Here is a 25,837-nt window from a genome sequence, read left to right on the forward strand (position 1 = left end):
CAGAGCTGTTCTGACAGCACAAGAGGAAAGAGGTAAAAGCAGGTGGTCAATGTCGGTCATGAAACCAGATTATAATTTAAATTTAAATAGTATGTTGGCATTAATAAAATCAATTTCATGCCTCAGATGGGAAATGTGTTTTAATTACTACTTTATTACTTTTTATTCCTTTAATGCCTGTTGTCGCTAATTTTGCATCATACCCAAATTTATAACTATTCTATGTGCTACAGTCAAATTAATTATCTCCACTTAATTTAGTCTCTGCTTGAAAGCAAAAACACATATAATTAATTTTTTAACATAATTGCATATAAATTCAGGCGTCAAGGGGTTAAATGTTGCGGCTCATTGGTGTACATCTGTGAATCTGTGGCAGAACGTGCTCCTGAGCTGCCTCAGTTTGGCATAGAGAGTATGACAGGGGCTGTCCTGTTCCTCTCATCTTCTCAGTCATTGCCTCCACACAGTATAGTTCCATCCCCACCACAGAGCTGTCCTTCCTCACCAGCTTATTCAGCTTGTTTGTGCCACAGCTGCTGAAGCCACCTCCCTACCTCCCTAACCCTAACCCCACAACAAAGAAGATAACACTGGCAACCACAGACTAGTAGAAAATTCATAGCGGCCTAGTGTAACGGCCTCCTGCCGGTGGTGCCTGTTGGATGTCTGTGTTTGTGTGGTTGTCCGTCTTTCTTTGTCTCTGTGCGTCTGTCTGCAGGTCGCTGGTGGTTGGTGCTTTGTCACCTGTGTGGGCCTGGCCAGACCCCAGGTGTAGGCTACAAGAGTGTGGGGTCCTCCCTCTTCTGCCTCTCTCTCTTCTTGCGTCCCTCCGTTCCAGCGGCGGAGCTGGGCGCAGCTCTGTCTCAGCTTCTCGTGTTTTCTTTGTGTTTTTTGGTTGATTATGTTTCGTTGAGATCTTCTTTTAGTGAATAAATATATTCATTTCTTATTCTACCCGTACGTTTCATCGTGTTTGTCCTGCCTAGAGCCGGGTCGTGACAAATGTGGGGGCTCTTCTTCTTTACGCACTGGTTGGATGCCCAGGGTTGTGAATAAACTCAGGAAAGTTTGTGAATGGAATTGCGCCGCCGGTGTTACTATAGTGTAGCGTGGGAATCGAGAAGCTGTGAGTGTGTGTATATCGTTCGCCACGTTTTGTGTTGAATCGTATAGGTAAGATTACGGGAGATAGTTTTGTTTGCTTTGGAGCACTTTGCTTATGCTTGCTGCTGTATGTTAAAACAATATTTTTGTGCTTTGTTCGAGCACCCTGATCAGCTTAGTCGGCGGACGAGCAGATCTTGCCACTTGGTTATTTTACCTTTTTTGTTTTTGTTGGTAATCCTTGGTAATAAGGAGGGGGTAAGGAGGGGGTGCGCTAAACTTGGTTTATTGCTGGCAATTTGAGGTCAGATGTGATATTCTGGGGTTGGTTATGCTTCGAGCTCGGCCAGCCGACGAAGACTAGGTGAGGCTTTTGGAAGTACCATGGTGGTTAGGTAGTGAGGGGTTGGGGTGTCTTGGCTTTTTTTTGTTGTTGTTGTTGTTGTTGTTGTTGTTGTTGTTTTTCATGGTGGGGGCTCCTCTTTTGGAGTTTACCTGGTTAGTAGCAGCAAGTGTGAGTGTTCTGGTGTTTGTGTCATTTAAGTGGATATGGCTGAGGTGGCTGACTTTGTTAAGGCTCCCTCGGAGGCATTGTTAGATAAATGCACAAGAGCTTCTGAAGATCGCAGATCACGATCAAACTGAGGTGGGGGATAAGCGACTGAAAGACGCAGTAAGGAGTATTTTGAAGGCTTATTTGGCTGATATAGGGGTGTTGGCTGAGGAGTCTGGTGGACCTCTGCCACCTCTGGCGGCGTCAAATTTGACGTTCGAGCAGCAAAAAGATATGTTACTGCTGCAACTGGAGCATGATAAGATGAAGCAGAGGACGGAAATCGAAAAACAAATAGCCATTGAGAAAATGCGCTGTGAGATGGAGCAGGCAAAGCTTTCACTGCAGAAGTGTAGGCTGGATTTGATTAAGAGTGGCAAAATGGTGGATTGGTCCGTTGATGTGGGTATGTCACCACAGCCAGAGTCAACTGAATGTTTTGATGTGTTGGGAAATCTTCCTTTGTTGCCTAAATTTAATGAGAAAGAGCCGGAGACTTTCTTCTCTTTGTTCGAGCGAGACGCTGAGGCAAGGGAATGGCCTGAATCGGCCCGCACGGTGATGCTCGGGCAGGGCGCAGGAAGTGTATTCCGCTCTCTCGTGTTGGATGGAAAAGATTATGAATGTGTAAAGTCAGCGGTGTTGAAAGCGCATGAGCTTGTTCCAGAGGCTTATCGCCTACGTTTTCATACGTGAAAAAGTATTGCGCAACACATCAATGACCTCAAAGTAAAAAGTGTGACTGAGGCGGCTTCACTGGTGGATGATTATGTGCTGACGCATAAACACTCCTTTGGCGAGTGGCGCACCCATGCTGGCACTCATGGAAATTTTGGAGGGGGCTCTGGGCAGTTATGTTGGTCAGTTTGGTAAAACTGACCCTAAAGAACGTAATGGGAGAGGTTTTGAGAAAACGTGCAGTTATTGTCATAAGAAGGGGCATTTCAGAGCTGCCAATTAAAATACTGCGCGACACGGCAGCTTTTGATTCCTTCATTCAGGCTTCCGTGATACCTTTTTCCAATGAGAGTTACAAAGGTTGCTGGGTGCCTGTTGTGGGCATGGAAATTAAGGTTTTACAGGTTCCTCTGCACAAAGTTGTGTTACACTCTGATTTTTTCCAGGGCGAGTTAGCAGTTGGTGTGAGGCCGGTGCTGCCTGTTGAGGGGGTCACTCTGATCCTGGGGAACGGTGCTGCAGGGGGGCGTGTGTGGGGTGGTGCGTCTGGTTGTTTATGTCAATGGCTTCCGCCACAGGTTGTATGCTGCAGGGTTATTGGCCAAGGAAAATTTGGTTTCTGCGCAGGGCAAGATGAAAACATTGTATGACCGGCGGGCTGAGCAGCTCGTGTTCAGTTAGGGGGATCGGGTCTTGGCGCTACTTCCCATCACCACCTCTCCATTTCAGGCGAAGTATACTGGTCCCTATGAAATAAAAAAAAGAACATCTGACTGTAACTACATCATTGCTATGCCTGATCGTAGAAGAGGTACTCAGTTGTGTCATGTAAATTTATTAAAACCTTATTATGAACGTTTCCCTCCAGGTGCAGCTGTCCAGGTCTCCCCGGCACCTGCGCTCCCTGCGTGTTCGGTGGGTAGTGTGTCTGCGGTTTATCCTCCGTAGTCTGTGGCTGCCGGGGTAGAGGATGGGCTGTCTGAATTGGTTACTGCAGTGCAGCAAGGTCGGCTAAAAAACTCAAAATCTCTGAATAACCTGCATGCTCTATTGGGACATTTATCTGAGTCACAGCAAGCGGATCTGTCTGAGGTAATTAAATCTTTTCCCTGCTTGTTTGGTGATACCCCTACTCAGACACACATCATTGAACACGACATAGATGTGGGAGATGCGCAGCCAATTAGGCAAAGATTTTACAGAGTAAACCCTGAAAAAAAGAAGTGATGTGGTGTGTTCAGATACGTGGCCCACTCATGTTGAGTGTGTCCGTGAGTTGTTCATGCGTTTGGCTGAGGCGCGCCTGACCATCAACCTAGCCAAGTGCGAGTTTGCACAGGCTACGGTGACCTATCTTGGCCTGATTGTAGGTCAGGGGAAAGTTCGACCTATTGCAGAGAAAGTGAGAGCTGTCCAGTGTTACCCTCCACCCACCACCAAAAAGGAGTTGATGCGTTTCCTGGGTTTGGTGGGGTATTATAGAGGTTTTTGTAGAAACTTCTCAGAGGTAGTGGCACCCCTGACTGATTTACTTAAGATGCGTGTTACCTTTGTCTGGTCCTTTTCTTGCCAACAGGCTTCTGAAATGGTAAAGTCACTTCTGTGTGAAGCACCTGTCCTGGCAGCTCCAAGGTTCGACCATCCCTTTACCCTCCAGGTGGATGCTAGTCATGTGGGAGTGGGTGCAGTTCTGTTGCTGGTGGAAGATCTAGGTTTGGAGAAACCAGTGAGTTTTTTCTCAAAAAAGTTTAACTCATATCAGTTGAATTATTCAACGATTGAGAAGGAGGCACTTGCTCTAGTTTGGGCGCTCCAATATTTTGAAATATACTTGGGCTCTGGTGCAGTACCTGTCGTGATTTACACTGACCACAACCCACTCACATTCCTGAACTCGTTGCTTTCCTGAGCCCCTGAAGGATAAGGCTGTGTGCTACAATGTATTGGTGGATGTTTTGGTCTCCTTCTCTCTCCCTTGTTGTCTTCTTCCCCCGCTTCCCTTTTAAAGTGCTTCCTTTTGGTTCTAGATTGCTGAGGTGTCGGATGTCGATGACAGGCAGGGTGGAGGAATGGATGGCCCCCGACAGCTGGGGTGTTCCTTTAGCCCTCTGTTAGAGAAAAAAAAAAGTAGTTTTCTTTTTGGTTGTGGTTTCGGGGTTAGGTCCCTGTTTTTTAGGCAGGGGGCTGTGTTTGTGTGGTTGTCCATCTTTCTTTGTCTCTGTGCGTCTGTCTGCAGGTCGCTGGTGGTTGGTGCTTTGTTGCCTGTGTGGGCCTGGCGAGTCCCCAGGTGTAGGCTACAAGAGTGTGGGGTCCTCCCTCTTCCGCTTCTCTTTCTTCTTGCGTCACTCCGTTCCAGCGGCGAAGCTGGGTGCAGCTCCGTCTCAGCTCCTCGTGTTTTCTTTGTGTTTTTTGGTTGATTATGTTTCGTTGAGATCTTCTTTTGGTGAATAAATATATTCATTTCTTATTCTACCCGTACGTTTCATCGTGTTTGTCCTGCCTAGAGCCGGGTCGTGACACTAGTGCCAACATTGAAGGACTTTCTGAGAAAGAACAGCCTGTCCTCTCCTGTAGAGGCTGTTACTGCTGTCTGACCAATCTAGATTGTTGTTTCATTGCACCCGTGGTAACTGACCACCATCTCCACCCTGACTCCATTTATTGCAACAGGGATGTGGGGGCATCTTCTGTGGTGGAGTTCCACCACCAGATCCTTAGTTTTCCTGGTGTTGAACTGTAGCTAGTTCCTGTCACACCATTCAACAAAGTGCTTGACTAGATCTCTGTACTCCTTCTCCTTATCGGTTGTTGATGCAGCCAACAATGGAGGAGTCATCTGAGAACTTAAGCAGGTGGCACATTCCCGAGATGAAGTTAAAGGTATAGCGGGTGAACAGACACAGACCAGTACAGTTCCTTCGGAGTGCCAGTGTTGCTAATCACCATGTCAGGAAAGCAGCCTAACAGCCTGACATGATGAGGCCTGTCCATCAGATAGTCAGCTGGAGTGACTGGACAGGGTCGAAAGCACTGGAGAAGTCAGAGAACATAAACCTGTGCTTCGTAGTAGGTGATGGCATCCACCAGATCATTGTCAGCCTGATACGCGAACTGAGGAGGGTCCAGGCAGTTTCATACCGGGGACCTAAGGTGCCACAAAACCAGCCTCTCTATGGTTTTCTAACATGACAAGTAAAAGCCACAGGCCTGCAGTCATTGGGGCACTGGTACGTCCCTTCTTGGGCACAGGGACCATGAAGGATGTCTTCCAGATCTTAGGCACCCTTTTCAGCCTCAGGGAGAAGTCAGAAAGGTGCATGAACACTCTTGCCAGCAGCTTTGCACACACTTTGTAGTAGGCCTGGGCGATAAACCGAAAACTTACCGATACCGTACTTTACGCCGATAACCGACGTCATTTTGGCCATGTCGGTATATTCGGTGTCATAGGCGTAACATCCACTAGAGACAGGGGACATGTTCGGTCCACTTGATTAATCTACCCCGGCGTATACCGATGTGCTTATTTTACATTAATTTGATGGCAAACTCCGCCCGCTGATGCAACACTAGCTATGCCAGGTTAGTAATCAAGTGAACCCACTCTCGCTGTGAGTCGCGGACAGTTTGTGTAATGATGCTGCGTTCAAAGGCTGCAACAGGCCACTGTCTTCGGCCGGGCCGGTCCATTGATCAAACATTTGTGTTTTGTTTTTTTTTTCACTCAAAATAATGACTGTATTTACAGCTAGAAAACGCGCATCTCTCTCCTCCCATCATTGTTGTTTGCATTTGTGTCTCTGCGTGGTCTGACACATGAGTGTCCTCATGCTGAGAAACGTGACTTCTCGCGTACGTGATGTCACTCCCCGAGACGCAAGAAGAAAGAAAAAAAAATAAAATTTTTACTAAGGAAAATGACAAAACTAGTAACGCAATACCGGCATCACTGATTGTGTAGCTTAAGTGCAACATGGAGCATGAAGATGTAAAGAAAAAAAGAAAAACAGTAGAATTAACTTTGAGCAAGTTTGGAGGAAAGTCGGAGGTGTGGACCCATTTTAAACAAGTCGTGGGCCATGATAATAACGTGTCGGCTTTGTCGATTGCATTAAGTGCGGCACTTGTTGCATTATTCATTAAGATTTCTGTAGTTCAAACAACTCGCAATTGTAGTCGAGAACGTCAGTTATAACAGCCCACGTATTAAACAGTTGTCGGGTTTAAATCGGTCTCGGGCTCATAATTACATTCAATGTGTCGGGCCGGGCTCGGACACAACGTGCACGGGATCGGGTCGGGCTTGATTCTAAGCTCTACTCGGGTCCAGCCGCGACTTCACTGAGGTTCACCCAGTGTGAGCAGCAGGAGGACGGTCAGCTCACCTCCCAGAACATGGCACTGAATGGCAGGAAACTGATTTAGGGACTGTCATCAAATAACTTAGCATAAATATATTAATAAAAAATAATTGCAGTTCTTTCAATGATTCTGAAGTCCTCAAAATGTTTATTTACATCCAACCTCTTCCACCACGTGATTCAATTCGAAGAAATAAAAAAAGCGAGAAGTGACAAGCTTAGATTTGTTTATAAGGGACTGTATATTTTATACTTTTAAACTTGTTCAGTTGTTGTCATTTCAAGTAATCTGTGCTTTTCAGCTGTTCAATCGTGTGCTCATCAGTTGTTGGGGGGGGGGGGGGTTACTTATCGTTAATTTATCGTTATCGAGGTGAGTTGCTCAATATATCGTGATATTGATTTGAGGCCATATTGCCCAGCCCTACTTTGTAGTCTTCAGGAAAGCAGGAGAGGGGAAGGGCAGGAGAGGAAAGGGAGGGGAGGTAGAGATGAGGTGGGTTTGCTCTACTAAATTTCAAAAAGCACCACTTCCACTTGTGTTTTACTCAAATAATGTTTCTCTTTTAAATAATGTTTCTCTTTAAGTCCAACTGAAATCACAGTACAACTGTTAAAGTTGGTCAGTGGTTTACACTGTACATTTGTTTGTTACATACATGTTGAGGCAAATAAGGACTTCAGGAACTAAGATTATTGAAACGTGTGTCGCTCCATGACTAGTGATAACAATGTTCTCATCATTAATAACAACAAGGTGGGAGCATGATGACATCACAACAGTAAAGTTGGACAGAACTCAAAATAGAGATAAGATGATCCCATTATTACATGATTAATTACATACAATTGTATAATTCTGTTTCCCTGAAGGTGACAAACAAAGTAATTGCACATGCAGTATTACATTATCATGCCCCTGTATGGGCAGAACTGAAGAAACCTTTTTTCCCACAACTTAGGGCAGGGGACTTGTGATGTTATATGAGGTCCTTATAGGCACAAGATGATATGAACATCTTATGTCATGACAATGCTGGCGAAAATAATAATGATTAAAGACGTTATCTCAATAATCATCAAAAGACGTTTAAAGCTCTTAAGATGGCACTAAAACATACTGACAACACACCAATTCCCATGTGCTGGACATTTAGATGTCTGACCTCTAAAGCTCAGAATTTAAATGTGTTAAAAACAATGCACTTTAGATTTTGTTTTCTCAGCTTTGTTTATTCATTTTCACAGTAAAAAAAAAACCAACACATTAAAGTACAGGAAAAAACAAGTAACCTTTCAAATCTTTGAAGTACGTTGTCAGTTTGACCGTCTGAAATCCCCCTGCTTAAAGTAAAACTCTCATCAAAATGCAACCTAGGCTTTTTTTGTGAATGCACACGAGTCATACCTTTGTGTAAAAGCATAATTACAATGAAAGAGGCACTTTTAAGATTTACCGTATATTCGTTTTCAGGTCAGAATCTTTTTCAATGGGAGTGCTATGGGCAATTTTATGATAACATCAAAATTGCTATTTTCAAAACACTAAGAACAACATGAAACTTTGCTCGTAGTATCACCAGGGTCTCTACACATGAACACGAGCGTTGAGAACATTGGCCGTTTTTATACTGGGTAGCAAGCCGCAAATTTTGGGGGTCTGTTTTGGTGTGCCAATTTGCCGCCTCCATTGCTATCTAAATCTGAGCTCTCAATGTGCCGGCCACTGCGTGAGATGGGCGGAGGTGTCGATGAAGTGCACTGTTATGCGGGCCACCGCGGGGGAGTTTTAAAACCAGGTAACAGCTGATCACAGCAGTCAGTCTATCACTTCATCTGAGGACATCAAGATGAGCAACTGGACAGCCGCTGAGATCCGGGAGATGCTAGCATCTCCTCGGCCTCTGTAGCTGTCTTCACTGTCTGCTTGTTGTTGTAGCGGCAAGCTATGAACGGTCGCTACTTACAAATTAAAAGCCCCTCGCTAAGAACCCAGTTCTAAACTCCAATGGGGTGCAATGTAAAACTCTTATTTTGAAGACAAATTCTTTGTCACCGTTCCCTGCCCAACTTCATGCATCAAGTCATGTCACATGTTTACACCTACCTCAGTGACGGCTTTTGGAAAAGGAGGAATATTACGCCTCCGTTCTAGAGAGACAGGGCGGCACATTGCCCTTACATTGGAGCAAATGGACCGCCTTTTCTATCTAAAAAGGGCTATTGTTTGTGTACACAGAGTTTACTAAAAAGAAAGTTTTTGAACGATTCACGTTAGCAGTTGCTTGTTCCTCTTCGCCACCGTCCTGCCAGTGGAGAAGTGTCGATCTCTGAATGCGACATAACATGGAGGACAGTTAAGGTGGACCGCTCCTAAAGCTTAGTTCCATATAAATGCACGGAAAATTTGTTGTTTTGTTGTTAGCAAAAAACAATATTGACCTTGAAGCTGTAAAACGATCCTCATATAAGAATCGTAAAATCACTTTTAAATCTTAAAAGTTCCTCCTTGTGCTTTTATAAGAAGGTTTGACTCAGGTACATTCACAAAAAAAGCCTAGCTTGCATTTTGGCAGGATTATCACTTTAAACAGCATGGGTTAAACCATTTCAATGAAATTGGAGTATTTCTGGCAACAGACCAAATTAATGAATGGACTTATTAGCTTCTGATTAAACAATCAAAGGGCCTAAATGAGACTGTTTAAGGCTGCTTTGAGCCCATCCACTCCAAGCTGAACTGGTCTGCCTTAAATCGTATAAGGAAATAATTGTTTAACTTCATCACAGATGAAAAGATAAAAAAAAGAAATGCATTTTAAGATTAAATCATCAGTCACAGTTCCATAGCTGCTCTTCATCGTGCTCAGTCGCACAGCAGGGCAACCAAGAACTGCATAATCGTTATAACATTAATTACATTACTACCGAATACAACACAGTCCGTGTTGGACATGTACACATGCCCTGCAGAGCAGCCAGGCCTTGCCTTTGGTGTCTTTTTGTTAATATGACATTTTGTACAGGGCCCGTATTCACAAAGAATCTTAAGGCTAAAAGTAGCTCCTAATAGGCGAATTTAGGAGCAACTCTAATGGGGGAAAAAAAATAATGGGCGTGTCAGTCGTAACTTTAGGACTCCTAATTTTTGAAAATAAGAGTTATTCACAAAACATTTTGGGCCTAAAAGTAGCACCTAAGTCTGGGAGACCTTAGAAGTAGTCCAGAGGACTCCTAACTCGCTTAGACCTAGTCACAGTCGAATGTTTTGGAGACGCTAAATAACAGGGAATTATTAAAACGATGTCGGATGGACCATGAAGGGATTGAAGTTGTGGTTGAGTTGGTGAGGGACGCAATAACGTTCCCAATCAACTGAAACAATCCAATAACGCCAGAGTTAAAATGCTTGGCAACACTCCGGTATTTGGCTACGGGGAAAATGCAGCTCTTCGCACGGGACTAGTATTACCTGGGGACCTCAAGTGATTTAGAAATCACCCCACCACGTCTGTGTTTCGTGCGGCGCATTCGCACGGGATAAGCAAAGTCTGTGTTTTAACTCTAATTTACTGACATTATCCCCGGGGCGATCGCACCGGAGCCCTTGCTGGAGCAGCACAACGTTTAGATATGGTTATTTTTAATATAATAACTGGTGAGCCTGTTGAAAGATGGAAAAATGTTCCTTACCGCATGCTGCCATGCATATAATCCATTTTATCATCTTTCGAGATTTCGCTCTCCTGAATTTGCACCCAAAATGCTGTCAAAACTTCCATTTATAATTCCCAATGCAGCCTCCATAATTCTCGACCGGGAAAAAGGCAGAAAAAGGTGAGGAAAACACAAAAAACCTTAAAGGAGAACTTCGGTCGATTTAAACATGCAGCTTCATTGCTCAAGCTACCCTTGACTTGCCAGTACCGAAGACGCGAACAAATTTGGTCCAGCCATTACAGAGCTCCGTGAACGGAGATGTAGCATTGAACGCTAACAGCATGGGGTCAGAACTTTACACTGTGTTTTAAGTGTCTTAACATGCTCCACATCTCACACCAAAAGTTATGCAACATCAGCAGACACCTTAGCACACAGCACTGTAGCGTGTATGACTCAAAATGAATAAAAAAGTAGTTAAAACAGTGTGTTTGTGCAAGCAGCCACACACCTGTTTGTTGACATCCGTGCCTTCCGGTAGCTAGACCAAACTAGCATATCCATCGAGTGTGCACTTAACAGGCTTAACAGGCTATTGTAAGGCTCATGGCTCATGACAGGCTGTAACATGGACATGTACATTATGAACAGAAACACGAAAATGCTGGAATACGTTTCCGTCTCCGCCAGTGAGGGAGTAAGTGCACGCTCGACGGATTGACTAGTTTGGTCTAGCTACCGGAAGACGCCGATGTCAACAAACAGGTAAGTAGCTCCTTGCTCAAACACACTGTTTTAACTACTTTTTTTATTCAATTTGAGTCACACACGCTACAGTGCTGTGTGCTAAGGTGTCTGCTGATGTTGCATAACTTTTGGTGTGAGATGTGGAGCATGTTAAGACGCTTAAAACACAGTGTAAAGTTTGACCCCATGCTGTTAGCGTTCAATGCTAAGTCTCCGTTCACGGAGCTCTGTAATGGCTGGACCAAATTTGTTCGCGTCTTCGGTGCTGGCAAGTCAAGGGTAGCTTGAGCAATGAAGCTGCATGTTTAAATCGACTGAAGTTCTCCTTTAAGAAAGACAAAAAACGACCCCAAATCACAGAGATGCCGATTCGCATGGGACTAATATTATGACATGACCTATGTGTTTGGCGAAATATGGTTGGTAATTTGTGGTAGAATTTTTACTTTACAAATTACGGACAAGGCAGATTTGCACGGGATTAAAATCACAGACGACCTCCGCAATTATTACAAATTACTGGAGGTCCCCAGGTTATACTAGTCCCGTGCGAATAGGGCTTTTGTCTTCCAGTTCCGGCGCTATGACGAGCGGCAGCCAGCAACAGTTGCTCTCTCTTTTTTCCACACTTTTAGCTATTTTATTATCTTATTTATTGTTTTATATTATCGTTTTGCTGTGTTAACCTTGCCAATATGGTTGGGAACTTTTTTCCATTCTTTTTGTCCGTGTGTTTTATTCTTGGGATAGTTTTTCCCGATCGCGTCTCCGTCTGGGCGCAACAATGCGGCAGGTCTATTGTTTACACCGGAGATCAGCTGTTGTCCCTACAACCATCGGCGCTGATGCAGGAGAGGCATGAAATCCCCAGAGAGATGAGGAGGAAATACAGGGGACGTAAGGCTGGTCGTAAACTCCGGGAAAAGAAGTGGAGATATAAACCATCTCTCCCTTCCATCACCATGGGGAACGTGAGGTCGCTGGCTAATCAGTCTGTTCGGGCGGACAGGAGTCACCGTGAGAGTGGCAAGAGGAAAGGTGGGGGACTTGCTATTCTTGTTAACAACAAGTGGTGTCATCCAGGTCACGTTACTGTAAAGGAGCGTGTGTGCAGCCCGGACATTGAACTGCTTGCCATGAGTCTGCGGCCATAGTATCTGCCGAGGGAATTCTCACACGTGATCACCCTGGTTGTTTACATTCCTCCGACTGCAAACGTGGCATGTGCGAGTGACGTCATCCACACCGTCGTCGCAGGACTTCAGACGCGGCACCCAGACGCATTCATCGCGATATCTGGGGACTTCAAACACATCACTCTGGATGAGACACTGCCCAAGTCCAGCGGCTTCCTGTGACCACAAGGACTGTGAGGAGATGGTCACGGGAGACCGATGAAGCTTTGCAGGGCTGCTTTGAACTAACAGACTGGGAGTTGCTCTGTGATTCGCATGGAGAGGACCTTGATGATCTCACGGACTGCATAACGGGGTACATCAACTTCTGTGTGGACAGTGTTGTTCCTACAGTGACTGTACGCTGTTTCCCCAATAACAAGCCGTGGGTCACCAGAGACATCAAGGTCCTGCTGAATGAAAAGAAGAGGGCCTTCAGAGATGGGGACAGGGAGCAGATGAAGAGGGTTCAGAGGGAGATTAAGGAGAAGATCCAACAGGGTAAAGACAGCTACAGGAGGAGGCTGGAGCACAAACTCCTGCAGAACAACCTGAAGGACGTGTGGAGCGGCATGAGGAGCATCACTGGCTACAAACCATCTGGCAGCCAGACAATAGGAGGTGGTATTGAACGAGCCAACGAGCTGAATCTGTTTTTCAACAAATTTGATCAGAGGACTCCGGACCACCCCTCCCCCAGCTCCTCTACAACCATCCACCTCCAAACCTCCAGCCCTGCTGCCCCCCCTCCCCCTCCGTTCCTTCCTGAATATGCCCTACCTGTCCTCTACCCCCCACAATTAACTCTCCCCACCGCCATCAACACACACGGCAGTCAGACCTTCACTGCAGAGCAGGTGAGGTAGGAGCTGTACAGACTCCGCCAAGGAAAGGCAGCTCGTCCCGACGATGTAAGCCCGAGGGTCCTCAAAACATGTTCAACCCAGCTGATTGTAGTCCTTCAGCACATCTTCAACCTGAGCCTGTGTCTAGAGAGGGTCCCTGTGCTGTGGAAAACATCCTGCCTGGTACCAGTTCCGAAGAAGGTGTGTCCCAGCACCCCCAACGACTACAGACCGGTGGCGCTGACGTCTCACCTGATTAAGTCCCTGGAGAGGCTGGTCCTGTCACTTCTTCGGCCTCTGGTCAGCTCATCACTGGACCCTCTTCAGTTTGCCTACCAGCAGAGACTAGGAGTGGAGGATGCCATCACCTTCCTGCTCCACCGTGCCTGCGCCCACCTGGACAGACCAGGAAGCACTGTGAGAATCATGTTCATGGACTTCTCCAGTGCGTTTAACACCATCTGGCCTGCTCTGCTGGGGAGTAAGCTGATGGCATTGCAAGTGGACCCTCCCCTGGTTTCCTGGATTACAGACTATTTGACAGGTCGACCACAGTATGTCAGACTGCAGGACGGTGTGTCTGACACAGTGGTCAGCAGTACTGGGGCTCCACAGGGAACTGTTCTTTCCCCCTTTCTGTTCACTCTGTACACCTCAGACTTTCAGTTCCGCTCTGATTCCTGCCGCCTGCAGAAGTTTGCGGATGACTCTGCAATTGTTGGCTGTGTCAGTGAGGGGAAGGAGGAGGAGTACAGGGGCGTCGTGGAATCCTTCGTTGAGTGGTGTGCAACTAACCATCTGCAAGTCAACTCCACCAAAGAGCTGGTGGTGGATTTCCGCAGGAGGAAATCTGCCCCCACACCCATCTCCATCAACGATGTGACTGTGGATGTTGTCCAGGACTACAAATACCTTGGAGTATACCTGGATAACAATATGGACCGGGCCAAGAACAGTGAGGCTGTTTACAAGAAGGGCCAGAGTCGACTCTGTTTCCTGAGGAGGCTTCGGTCATTCAATGTATGTAAAATCATGCTGAAGATGTTCTACCAGTCCGTGGTAGCTAGTACCATCTTCTTTGCTGTTGTGTGCTGGGGCAGCAGGCTGAGGGCAGCAGACACCAACAAGATCAGCAGGATCATCAGGAAGGCTGGCTCCGTCCTGGGGGTCCAGCTGGACTCCTTGGTGGAGGTATCTGAGAGGAGGATGCTGTGTAAACTGCACAGTATCCTGGACAACAACACTCACCCTCTCCACCAGGTGCTAACCGCGAGCAGAAGCACCTTCAGTAACAGACTCATTCCCCCCCAGTGTAACACAGAACGCTTGAGAAAGTCTTTTCTTCCTGTGGCCATCAGACTCTACAACTCATCTACCTCCGGTCGATAGTGGGACACTGGAGACACTGTGCCCTGAACAATGTCACTTTATTAATTTTTCACCAATTCATTTAGTTGTTAAAAAAAAAAAGTTTTGCTGCTACAATTTTTCATCACTTTAAACACTGTTACACTTTACCCAATCACTCCTCATTACTCATTTAGGTTGTACTTATTTTATTTCGATTTTGCACTGCGTATTGTTGTATATTGTATATACCTATGTTTTTACTACAATTTTGTTACATGTTATATTGAATTGCTGTTTGATTTATGTTAAGTTAGCCTCTATTTTATTTTTATCTTACTCTATTTTATTTTATTTATGTTATCTCTACTTTCTCTATTTTCTTCTTCCCACTTTGTATTGTAACTGTTGCACAGCAATTTCCCTCGGGATAAATAAAGCTTCTTGAATTTTGAATCTTGTCAATCGGAAAAAGTTGCATTCCATCAATACACAAATTGTCTTTGACGCACGTTACAATATACTGGACATTGTTGCGAAATGGCCCGGATCAACACATGATTCCCGAATTTTAATAGAGAGTGGTTTGACGCAGCTTTTCGAGCAATTCAATTTTTTCATCGTAATCTTCTAATTTGTATTTTTTTTGGGGGGGCACTTAATTCTCCTCATAAATACGTTTCTTTATCCAATAGGCTTTGTCATGGGCTTGTAGGCAACTTCCTTATTTTCAATTCATGCATTGCGTAGCCTAAATGACTTTTCAATGGGCTGCCCTGTCACTCAACAACCAATCAGCATTGTCACTGCTTCTAAGTGCGTCCTTATAAAATGACGTCACCCATAGCAACAGAGAGTTACTTCAAGTTTAGGTGTTCAATGTTTTCATAACTAAAAGTAGGTCTCAGCGGCTTTGTGAATTACTCTTAAGAAACAACTCCTACATAAAAACTTTTAGTCCGATTTAGGAGTACTCCTAACGTTAAGATAAAAGTCTTTGTGAATACGGGCCCAGATCTCTAGGTTGTAACAGTAACCCAAAAACAACATGCTCTCTATCTACCAGAATCTTATATCTAAAGCTAATACCTAATATGACAGGTTGGCAGCACAAGAAACAGCGAGAACGATTACCATAGAGGGATAGGGAAATGCAATCATAACAGATGAGTAAAAGAAGAGAAAGACTCTACCTTCTTCCAGCTCCGACCAAAGCTCCCCTATGACATTTTCCACCAAAAAGGTGCGGCTCTGCCGGTTGCGCCGAACATGCTCCTTTGCTGGTTGTTAACAGAGAGAGAATGTTGTGGTGAGTGTAATGAAGGCGTGAAGCTTTGCTGTGTGAAGTTGTGTGGCTCATATACAGTGGTGAGTGAGGCAAGCTGCAGGCTGCGATGCACATGTATCCAACACAGTGAGCAAGTCCGATTTCAAAGCTATTCAATCAGCAATGTTTGTTTCAAGACCAACTGAATCTAAATGAGCAATAAACAGATAATTTACCTGTTCAAGACAAATACATGATTATGTATCAGTAAAAAGATCAAATCCATGCCTTTGTGAATATCCCTCAAAACATGATGTCTAATCATGTTGCTCACTGTGAGAACATGCAGTGAAAGCTTAAAAATGTGAAAAAGAACATTAAGACTCATTCGATATGTTGGGCTTTAGTCTGCTTCTCCATGCATCTCCCATAGGCTGCAAAAAAACAGGCACCAAAATGTGGTACCAAGGATGTTGGAATGATAAAGTAATGTCCCTTCCTTTTTTTACAGGTTTCTTGATAAAACTATGCCAGGAAAGCAGCATGATGAAAACTTCAACTCTGCAGGGTCATACTTCTGCAGGTTTGCTCCATGAGAGAAACATTTTCTAAAAATAACACTTATACACAAATTTTTACATTTTTGACATCACCTGTCAGGATCTAAATGCCATCTGAATTACTTGCAGGCTCCTATATGGACACAGGTTAAGGGGTCATTCTTGGATCAGTTGGTTTTCTTATGTTACCACCAACCCTTGTTTTATCCTTGGCTTGGAGTCACAGAGGGTAATTGTGAATCATGAGTGGTGATGTATGAGCTACAGGTGTGTAAGTTTAAGTTGTGTGCTTGTTGATTGGCTGATGCATCCACTTGCAAGTGTCTGAACAGAGAAAGTACTGCTCTCTCTTGCGTTCAGATCTGTTTTCCAGAAATTACCACGACAAAAACATTAACAGGATTATACTTATTTAACAACCACAATCTCCTGCTAAAGGCTATTTAACCTGTAGTACAGTGAAGCCATGTAAACTGAGGTGGACTGCCTAACAGCAGAAAGAGCTGGCCAAAGTAAATGTCAGTGGGAAATTTCCTCCTACACAGAGGAAACAATACAGAGGAGTAAGGACAACTCTCAAACTCTTATTAGGACTGCAGAGGGTATGACAGATGTTTACAGTTAACATTACATCAGTCTTTTTATGTCATCCCAACAAAATCATGTGAACGCACAGCTGTTTTATTAAAAAAATGATAAAATTAACAATATGCCACAGCAAATGCATCCCTGCTGCTCTGCTCACTCAAGTTTTAAAATTGTTTTAAATAAATTACCTCTGTGATCAAACCCATTAATCTGAAGTTCAATTATGACGTTGTTCTCTCACAATTTTGTAAGACACACTAAATAAAACATCTCTGGGATTCATGTTAAGCTTAAGGCCACTTTGGCCTGTGATTAATGCAAATTAGGGCACTAAATAGAGTGATAATTACATTTCATAAACAGGATACCATCAAATTGAAGTCAAAAATGAAGTCTATTTATATTGTAACTTGAATTGATTGATTTGTTAAATGTGAACAAATTCATTAAATTGACTTCTTATGATGACAGCAATTTATAAATGTGCTAACACAGCAGCTAACCAAGAAATATCACCTTTAATGGGTGGAAGAATGTTATTGTTAATTATAAAGAGCAGCTAAAAAAGGCAACAAGAATGCTGAGCTTTCAAGTTTCACCAGGAGTCAGAAAAAACACAATAAAGAACATCAAGTTTATCATGGTGAGTAGCTAAAAGCACACACATAAGGGGCAACCATTAACTGCATACTGCTGGTAAAAAATGTATGCCATATTATAATTAGCCTGATCAGCCACCATCAATGTTACACATATACTGTACTCTCAAAAAGTTGGACAAGCTGATTGAACCACTGCACTGTGATGAGCAGGGGGTTAGGATTGGAGCAAGATGGAAGACAGATAACTGTTACTTGCATGAACACCAACCAGAACCACCTTGTTAAACTGTGAGGTCAAATGAACAGCTATGTCAATACTAGGGCTGTCGCTTTTTCCAAAAATCAAGTTTGAACGAATATTAAATGACACCCAATTTATTCTAATTATTTTGAATATTCTCCCCCGTGCCGAAACACCGCTCCCAAAACGATACCAATGGGTCGTATATCCTTGCATATACATCTTGCTATCTTGTCAGTGATGGCATTTTTATGAGCTGCTGGCAAGGGGCCTGCTGAAGCCGAGTGTGACGAGTAGGAACGTAAGGCAGTCAGACGAGGTTGTACAGATTTGTTGTTTTTGTAGAGTTAGACAGCTGCTTTGTACAAAGTCGACAGACAGCTTTATCTTTGTTAGTTACTTATCCATTGGTGTAGAACCAAAAATACTTCCACACACTACTTCTCAGTTGCTTTGGTGTCGTGATTGTCCACGCATGACGGTTTTGCTCGCTAGTGTCCTCCATTTTCGTAGCAAACAACATAATATTACTAACTGAATTGATAGGTCAAGGGTCAATAGGGCTTGCAATAGGTCAAACTGATTTAGAGCGCCCTCTGCTGGATCACAAGGTGAACTACTTAGACTGTACATTTTGACTTCGAACAGGCCATTACATTCAAATAAGAACTTTTCCCCCCACATTCGAACGAATACTCGTATTTCGAATAAAAAGTGACAGCCCTAGTCAATACATTGGGCTCAACCTTTATTTCAGAATGAAATGTAATTTCATAAATCGTCACTAAACTTATTTGGCTTGGAAGTTGCTTATTGTGTCCATAGGCCTAGTCATTATTCATATCTCTGAAAAGGAGCTTATGACTTCACCTGTGTCCATGTGTTGGTTGGTTGCTTGATCAGCTCACATCACACACATAACATCACAATTTCCACCAAACTTGGATGGAGGGTGGGTCTCAGCCCAGAATAGACATTTGGTCAGAAAGGGAACACATTTCTGGCACTAATTCAAAGTTCTCATTTAAAGGGACATGCAGGACATAGAAGTGTAGAAGGAGTCTGACACTGGATGATGTTCATTATAACAGCCTCCTGGGCCGCACTTACAGTAGCCCTGTACAGGCAGTATACCTCCAGGCTCTCAATGTGCTTGACAGGAAACCAAACACCAATCACCACTGTCGCTGCCAAAGAAATCAAAATTTACTGAGCTGAGACTGTAAGATTAACCCCAACACACAGTCTGGCTCCTCCACACCTTAGGGCTTTCATGGAACAGAAAACAGCTGATGACAGACACTCTAGGTCTGTGGCATGAGGGGTTTACGAATATGTGTGAAGAGGATGGCCTTTGGACAGTCAGCTTTTGTAGTAGGAGCAACTCTCACATGAAACTATGAGTCTGCCATCAATTATCAGAAACTGTGAAACACAATGTTAATTTAAATCAATGTAAGTCATTCACTTTTCCTAAAGAGTGCTTGTTTTGTGTTTCATTAATTGTTGACCTTGTTTTCAGGTGTTTTATTTGTGTTAATCCTCCATTTTTATATCCCATTCCAAATGTATTTCATGCATCTGTTGTTGCTGTCCTTAAACTGAAATGGCTGAAAATTGACCAGGTTGACTAAGCTTACACATTTAAGGAAATGTTTTTAATGTGCAATGTCCCTGTATCACTCAACTGTATAATTAAAAAAAGGAACTCAAACTTAATTGGTCAGACAGGTTTTTCCAAGCCAAGATTAAGGCATCTTATCTTCATAAAGAGGGGCATCAACACCTTCGAGGGCCTCAACACGAGTAAACACAATCACAAGGGACTAGAAAAGAAAGAATGAAAAACAGAAAAAACTGAACAGGGTAATTTTTCTTCTTAAATGGCTGTCTACTTTGGATGACAAAAACCAGCCTGTTGAACACAGAGATACAGTGGTTGTCTTTACGGACAGGCTAAGAGGTTACGCTTTAAGGAACCTTTTCTAAATCCACATTTTTGATGGTGGTGATGAACAAAAAAAAGGAAGCGAAGTTGGATATTTGCTGTTGCTGCTTCACATGCTGGTCAATTACATCTGACAGTTCAGGTTTAGCTCTGAAGCATTATGTCTATCTTTTCACATTACCAACACTATTTGATCAATTTGCAGGGAGGGAATAATGACCAAGTAGTCGATTCCAATTTCTATGTTAACTGACTGCTACAATTATCCTTTAATAACTATTAACTCTACAACTGATATACTGTACTTACTTAATCCTTCTATTATACATAATTATCATTAGATTTCAATGTGGGTCAGTTTTGTAAATTTTCATCTGAGAAATAGCTAATTTCAACTATTACAGCTCATTTTACACCTTTTATTAAGAAATGTTACCATCTTTTAGCTAACAAATGCAAAGTTCATTGTACTAAGAACTGCACACCACTGTCATGTCCTTTAGATCTATTGGTGTTTACTGCATTCTTAAGTGTCATTGCTGACCACTGATGTAAATGATCAACTCTCTGATTTTGTTATTTTGCCATTTCTACCCAGATTCCTCCCAGCTCACTACTAATGTCCTGAAAATCAACACTGCATCAAACTCAACAAAAGCATGGAGCTGGAAGAACATTTGGTCCTTATGTTGAAACCAGGGATGTGACAAATGTATTATTGAGCTCTAAATATAAATCAAGATCTGCTTTTGCAGAGGAGACTCTTGAAAAGAAGCAAAAGTAATTTGAAACAGGATATTAAATTAAAAGTAATGTGCCTTTGAACAAGCATGCGTTTTCTGTCTGAATTCAAAAAGAAAGCCTTATTACCATGACCAGGAGACACTACTGTATGGAAGAAAAAACAATCAACAGGAGGAAAAACAGTGTGTTACAGGGCAATGTCAATAATGATGCTGCCACAATCAAGACAAAGTGATAAATGCACATTCAAAAAGATCTATTCAAAAGTACAGGGGTGATGAGTGATGTTCAATGTAGCATGGAGTCAGGTTATGAATACCATTCGAAGGCATCATTATGGCATCAGAATAATTTGATGTCAGTGTTGATGGGATGTACCTTGGGTAATTCCGCTACCCACGTTGTCAGTCGGGCTGAAGCCGTTCTGGGTGGTGTGAGTGCCAAGGTCCACCATCTGGTGGAGGCGGAGTTTGCGGCAGTAGATTGAAGCAGCTTCAGGTTCTAGGGAGATGATCAGCTGTTCTGGGTTTTCCCTGGACACCAGAGCAGCCTACACAAAGTAAGAATCCAGACAAGAAAAAACAGCTTTAACATAAACTTTGGTTTTCTTTTCAACCACCTTACCATGTTCTAGTCATAATTTTGACACAGTTTTCATGTCCACAATACTGTCTAACACAGTCCGTCTGAAGTTCTGTAGTCTTGGTTAAGGGGTACTCGGACCGAATGCGAGACAAATTATTCATGCATCTAGATTACAGCAGCAACACAGGACTCAGACACAGAACTGATTGATGGTTGCCCATATTTTGGCAGTGCTCAGAGCCCAACACATAATCACTACAGTCACATGTATAAAAGGGAAGAAAAAAGACCAAGGAAGAATAAAAAATACACTTTGCGCTCAAACTTAACACAGCAGAGGAAAGGATGTTGAGTAGTCAGCCAGTGGGTAAAAGTAGCCAAATAGGAGGGTCCAGAGGTACACTAATACTACTATTTCATCATATACACTGATCTTAATTATTGCTTTTTACTAATGAGTTTGCCCCCTGACTGTAAAAATGTGATGAATTATTGTACAGGGGAATCAGGCTTCCTGTGCATTTTTAGCCCACAGTCTGTTCACCTATTCATATCTAAAACAATGCAGGTATAATTTAAAAATGAACATTGACTTTTTTACACACAAACGATCAGAAAATTACTAAATGACAGGTTCAATGTAAACCATGGATAGAATGTGTAATATGAAATGTTTTCTATTAAGATTTATTATATTTTATTTGAATGTTTATTTAACAGGGACGATACATACAACATTGCCACAGAAAATGGGAAAATGTGATGCATATAAGACGTCTAGCTGATGATGAGGAAATGCTGTTAATTAACGTACCTGAATCATATTCACTTGTTTTCTGCCAAAATAAGTAATCGTGTAATACACTTTCCACTAAAAGTGAGTACAGCATTGTAAAACTTTTAGTGGTTATGTATAGAATTGGCAGCACTTGGTAAAAGTTCTGGATTAGTAGAGAAAACTCAGCAGTGACTTGAGACATTAGGTTTCAATCGCGATCTTTCCTAACATAAAGTATAGTGCTTTTCATGCTTAAAGGACAACTTCGGTCGATTTAAACATGCAGCTTCATTGCTCAAGCTACCCTTGACTTGCCAGTACCGAAGACGCGAACACATTTGGTCCAACCATTACAGAGCTCCGTGAACGAAGATTTAGCATTGACAGCTAACAGCATGGGGTCAGAACTTTACACTGTGTTTTAAGCGTCTTAACATGCTCCACATCTCACACCAAAAGTTATGCAACATTAGCAGACACCTTACAACACAGCACTGTAGCGTGTATGACTCAAAATGAATAAAAAAGTAGTTAAAACAGTGTGTTTGTGCAAGGAGCTACATACCTGTTTGTTGACATCCATGTGTTCCGGTAGCTAGACCAAACTAGAGATGCACCGATCGATCGGCAACTGATCGCAATCGGCCGATAATGCCCCTATTGGTTTTGATCGGAGTTCTCAAAATAGATCACATCAGGCCGATCAGATGACGTTTAAGTATAAAGACAGTGCATTAACTGCATGCAGGGAGGGAATTTCATGGCCGCCGTTGCCCCGCACTTTGGCCTTGATGCCCCGTGAAAAAAAACTCATCGTACAGCCACAGTGTCCTCTGTGCCCCTGGCCCGGTCAGCGTAGCAAGCTTGCCCTGAATTACAGCCACCTGAGTGCACAGTAGTCACTCACAGTAACCTCAGTGAGTCCGTGGTTCGCGCAGGTGGAGTCTCATCATCACGATGATCTCACGTGAAAGCCTCTTCAAACAGCAGCAGCGTCTCAAAACAGAAGAACGAAACTTACAGCACAGCGAGCGAGCTCAGCCAACGGCTCTTTCCTACCGTACTACGGTAGACAACAAGCTACAACCGTATGTTAATCAAAACGAGCGTCTGGACATTAACTCTGGTCTGTATGGTCAGCCAGCTGTGAGACGAGGGCGCAGGGACCGTCTACAAAGTGCAACACTGAAAAGAGAAACTACAAAAAATTCAATAACTTCACTATTATTCAGAGTGTAGTGTCACCAAAATCACTCCACACATCCACGGTCTCCTGCTGTTATTCTACAATTTTTGTTTGGAAAAAATGTGCTTTGCCATAATTTTGGGGAATTTCTATTGGGAGAAATATTCAATAACACTAATATTCAGTGTGGTGTCACAAAACTCACCTCACTCTAACCCTACTTAACAAAAACTACTTTCTAATGTAACTTTAATTTTTGGTTGGATTTTGGTTTTGAAAAATGTTTTAATACACAATCCATGTCTTATTATAAATTAGGATGTTATGGTATCAGTCTGAAAGGTAAATCAACACATTTTACTCAGTGGCCTTTGTGCCCTGTCATGTGACCTTGGTGCCCCTGAAAAAAAAAGTGCAGGCCAAATGGACTTGCCCCTAAAATGACAAAATTCCCACCCTGACTGCATGCATTCCCACTAGTAAGCTACAGTTGCTCTATGTAAGCTGAGTCCAAGTTGTCTCTAAGAGTCTCGAGAGTGTGAAATATTGCACATTGCCTCAGCCTGCAATAAAACGGTGGTCAATTCATGATACTTTCTCATCTCCTAATTTTTATACTTAATAATACAATGTCAATGTTGTGTAAGAAGAATCATTAATTAAATATATGAAAGTTACACAAGACAACAATATAGAAGTATTTATGGATTTGACGCTGTGATCAGTGATCGGCAATATCGGGATCGGCAGATACTGCTTTCGGTGATCGGTGATCGGCCCCAAAAATCCTGATCGGTGCATCTCTAGACCAAACTAGTATATCCATCGAGTGTGCACTTAACAGGCTTAACAGGCTATTGTAAGGCTCATGGCTCATGACAGGCTGTAACATGGACATGTACATTATGAACAGAAACACAAAAATGCTGGAATACGTTTTCGTCTCCGCCAGTGAGGGAGTAAGCGCATGCTCGACGGATTGACTAGGTTGGTCTAGCTACCGGAAGACGCCGATGTCAACAAAAAGGTATGTGGCTGCTTGCACAAACACACTGTTTTAACTACTTTTTTATTCATTTTGAGTCATACATGCTACAGTGCTGTGTTGTAAGGTGTCTGCTGATGTTGCATAACTTTTGGTGTGAGATGTGGAGCATGTTAAGACGCTTAAAACACAGTGTAAAGTTCTGACCCCATGCTGTTAGATGTCAATGCTAAATCTACGTTCACGGAGCTCTGTAATGGTTGGACCAAATGTGTTCGCGTCTTCGGTACTGGCAAGTCAAGGGTAGCTTGAGCAATGAAGCTGCATGTTTAAATCGACTGAAGTTCTCCTTTAAAGCGAGCAGAGGAAAAGCTGGGTGTCGGCAGTGACTCAGCATCAGGCAGCTTGGATGCAGATCTGATCTGATTTGATCAGCTGTACACGGGGGACAGAAAGAGGGAGAGAACAGCAGCCTACTGTAACCACTGCTCATCCTCTGATCACATCATATCTGAGTTCTTCTGATATCACAACCCATGATGCTTTCTAGAGCTTCCCTTTTCTTTTTAAAAAAGAGCCAGCCAATAAACTAGCTCATTCAGTAATGTGTCCTCAAACATGATGAGGATGCAACTGTTTTTTGTAGCCTGTGACATTAGTTATTCTTAAAATACTTGCACTTAAATATAATCAAAACATTCTTAGAATTTGTATGAGTTTGTGATCATATTTGATACCAAGGAGGCCTTTGCTTGGGTGGAGTGAGAGTACCTTGTTTGCAAGAAATTTGGAGTTAAATTTATCAGTTGTGAGAGATTGCTTTACACATTGCCACTAGCTAGTATTCATACAAATGACATAAGGTTGCCCTTTATCACCATCTCTCTTTGCTTTGGCTATTGCCATTTCATTAAAGGTGATGGTGTTGAGTATTGATTATCATTGTACGTGGATGATTGTTGCTACAGGTGACTCTTCCGGGTATTCTGTCAATTTTGGATCCATGCATTTCTTTTTCAGGATACAAATTGAATCTTGTTACCCCGTGAACAAGATGGTTCTGCAACTTCAGCAAGCTGATTTTCCCTTTAAAGTGAAAATTTACATGACCATGAGCAATGCCTGTTAGGTCGCACTCAGGGATCGACACTTTTTGCCTGCCATGATGGTGGCGCGCCGGAGATGCTATTGCTAACGTGAGTTGTCCAAAAACTTTCTTTTTAGTAAACTCTGTGTACACAAACAATGTTCTCAATGCTCGTGTTCATGTGTAGAGACCCTGGTGATACTACGAGCAAAGTTTCATGTAGTGTCGAGCCTTCTTAGTGTTTTAAAAATAGCGATTTTGATGCTAGCGTAAAAGTGTCCCCGCATTCTATTGAAAATTAGCTTGCCAGAAAACGAAACTACAGTAAATCTTAAAAGTGCCTCTTTCGTCGTAATGATGCTTTTACACGAAGGTTTGACTCATATTCAATCACAAATAAAGCCCTCAGTTGCTTTCTGGCGAGAGTTTCACTTTAACATTACTCATTCTGGATTGAATTATTTATCAGTGTGACGCACCCTTTTTTGGGCCTCTTTACAGCAATTATAAACATAGTGAAATCCGTTTTCCAGAGACAGAATCACCTGCCTCTCTCTTGGATTAGGAAGATTAATGGGTCTCCAAGTGTCTGTAAATCATAATTTCAACGATGTAAGTTTAATAATGGCTTTGCTTTACTGAACTTTCAAAGTCCAATCCATATCTACTCTTCTATATTCCTCTCTATCAACCAAGACAGCTGTGCTTAACCTTGTTGCACCTTCAAGGTGATTAAAACCATCGCACCTCCACTCGGTGACGTCATGTTATGGACACATCCGTTCATCAATGA

The 25,837-nt window shown here is 43.0% G+C and overlaps 1 protein-coding gene across 5 annotated transcripts in view; it reads right to left on the bottom strand.

Annotated features, from left to right (window-relative positions):
- The window catches only part of hspa12a (heat shock protein 12A), a 158,966-nt gene that overhangs the window by 30,606 nt on the left and 102,523 nt on the right, over positions 1 to 25,837 (bottom strand). For 2 of the 5 annotated variants that reach the window (XM_030441041.1, XM_030441040.1), the window contains exons 7-9: positions 20,802 to 20,973; positions 20,550 to 20,567; positions 15,667 to 15,753 (exon numbers count right to left, since the gene is read on the bottom strand). In XM_030441041.1, coding sequence (XP_030296901.1) covers positions 15,667 to 15,753; positions 20,550 to 20,567; positions 20,802 to 20,973 — 277 coding nt within the window. The remainder of the gene's footprint in view (positions 1 to 15,666; positions 15,754 to 20,549; positions 20,568 to 20,801; positions 20,974 to 25,837) is intronic. The other 3 variants (XM_030441043.1, XM_030441042.1, XM_030441044.1) reach the window with 2 other exon arrangements.

This window comes from Sparus aurata, chromosome 15 (genome assembly GCF_900880675.1).
Source record: "Sparus aurata chromosome 15, fSpaAur1.1, whole genome shotgun sequence".
Classification (NCBI taxonomy): Eukaryota; Metazoa; Chordata; class Actinopteri; order Spariformes; family Sparidae; genus Sparus; species Sparus aurata.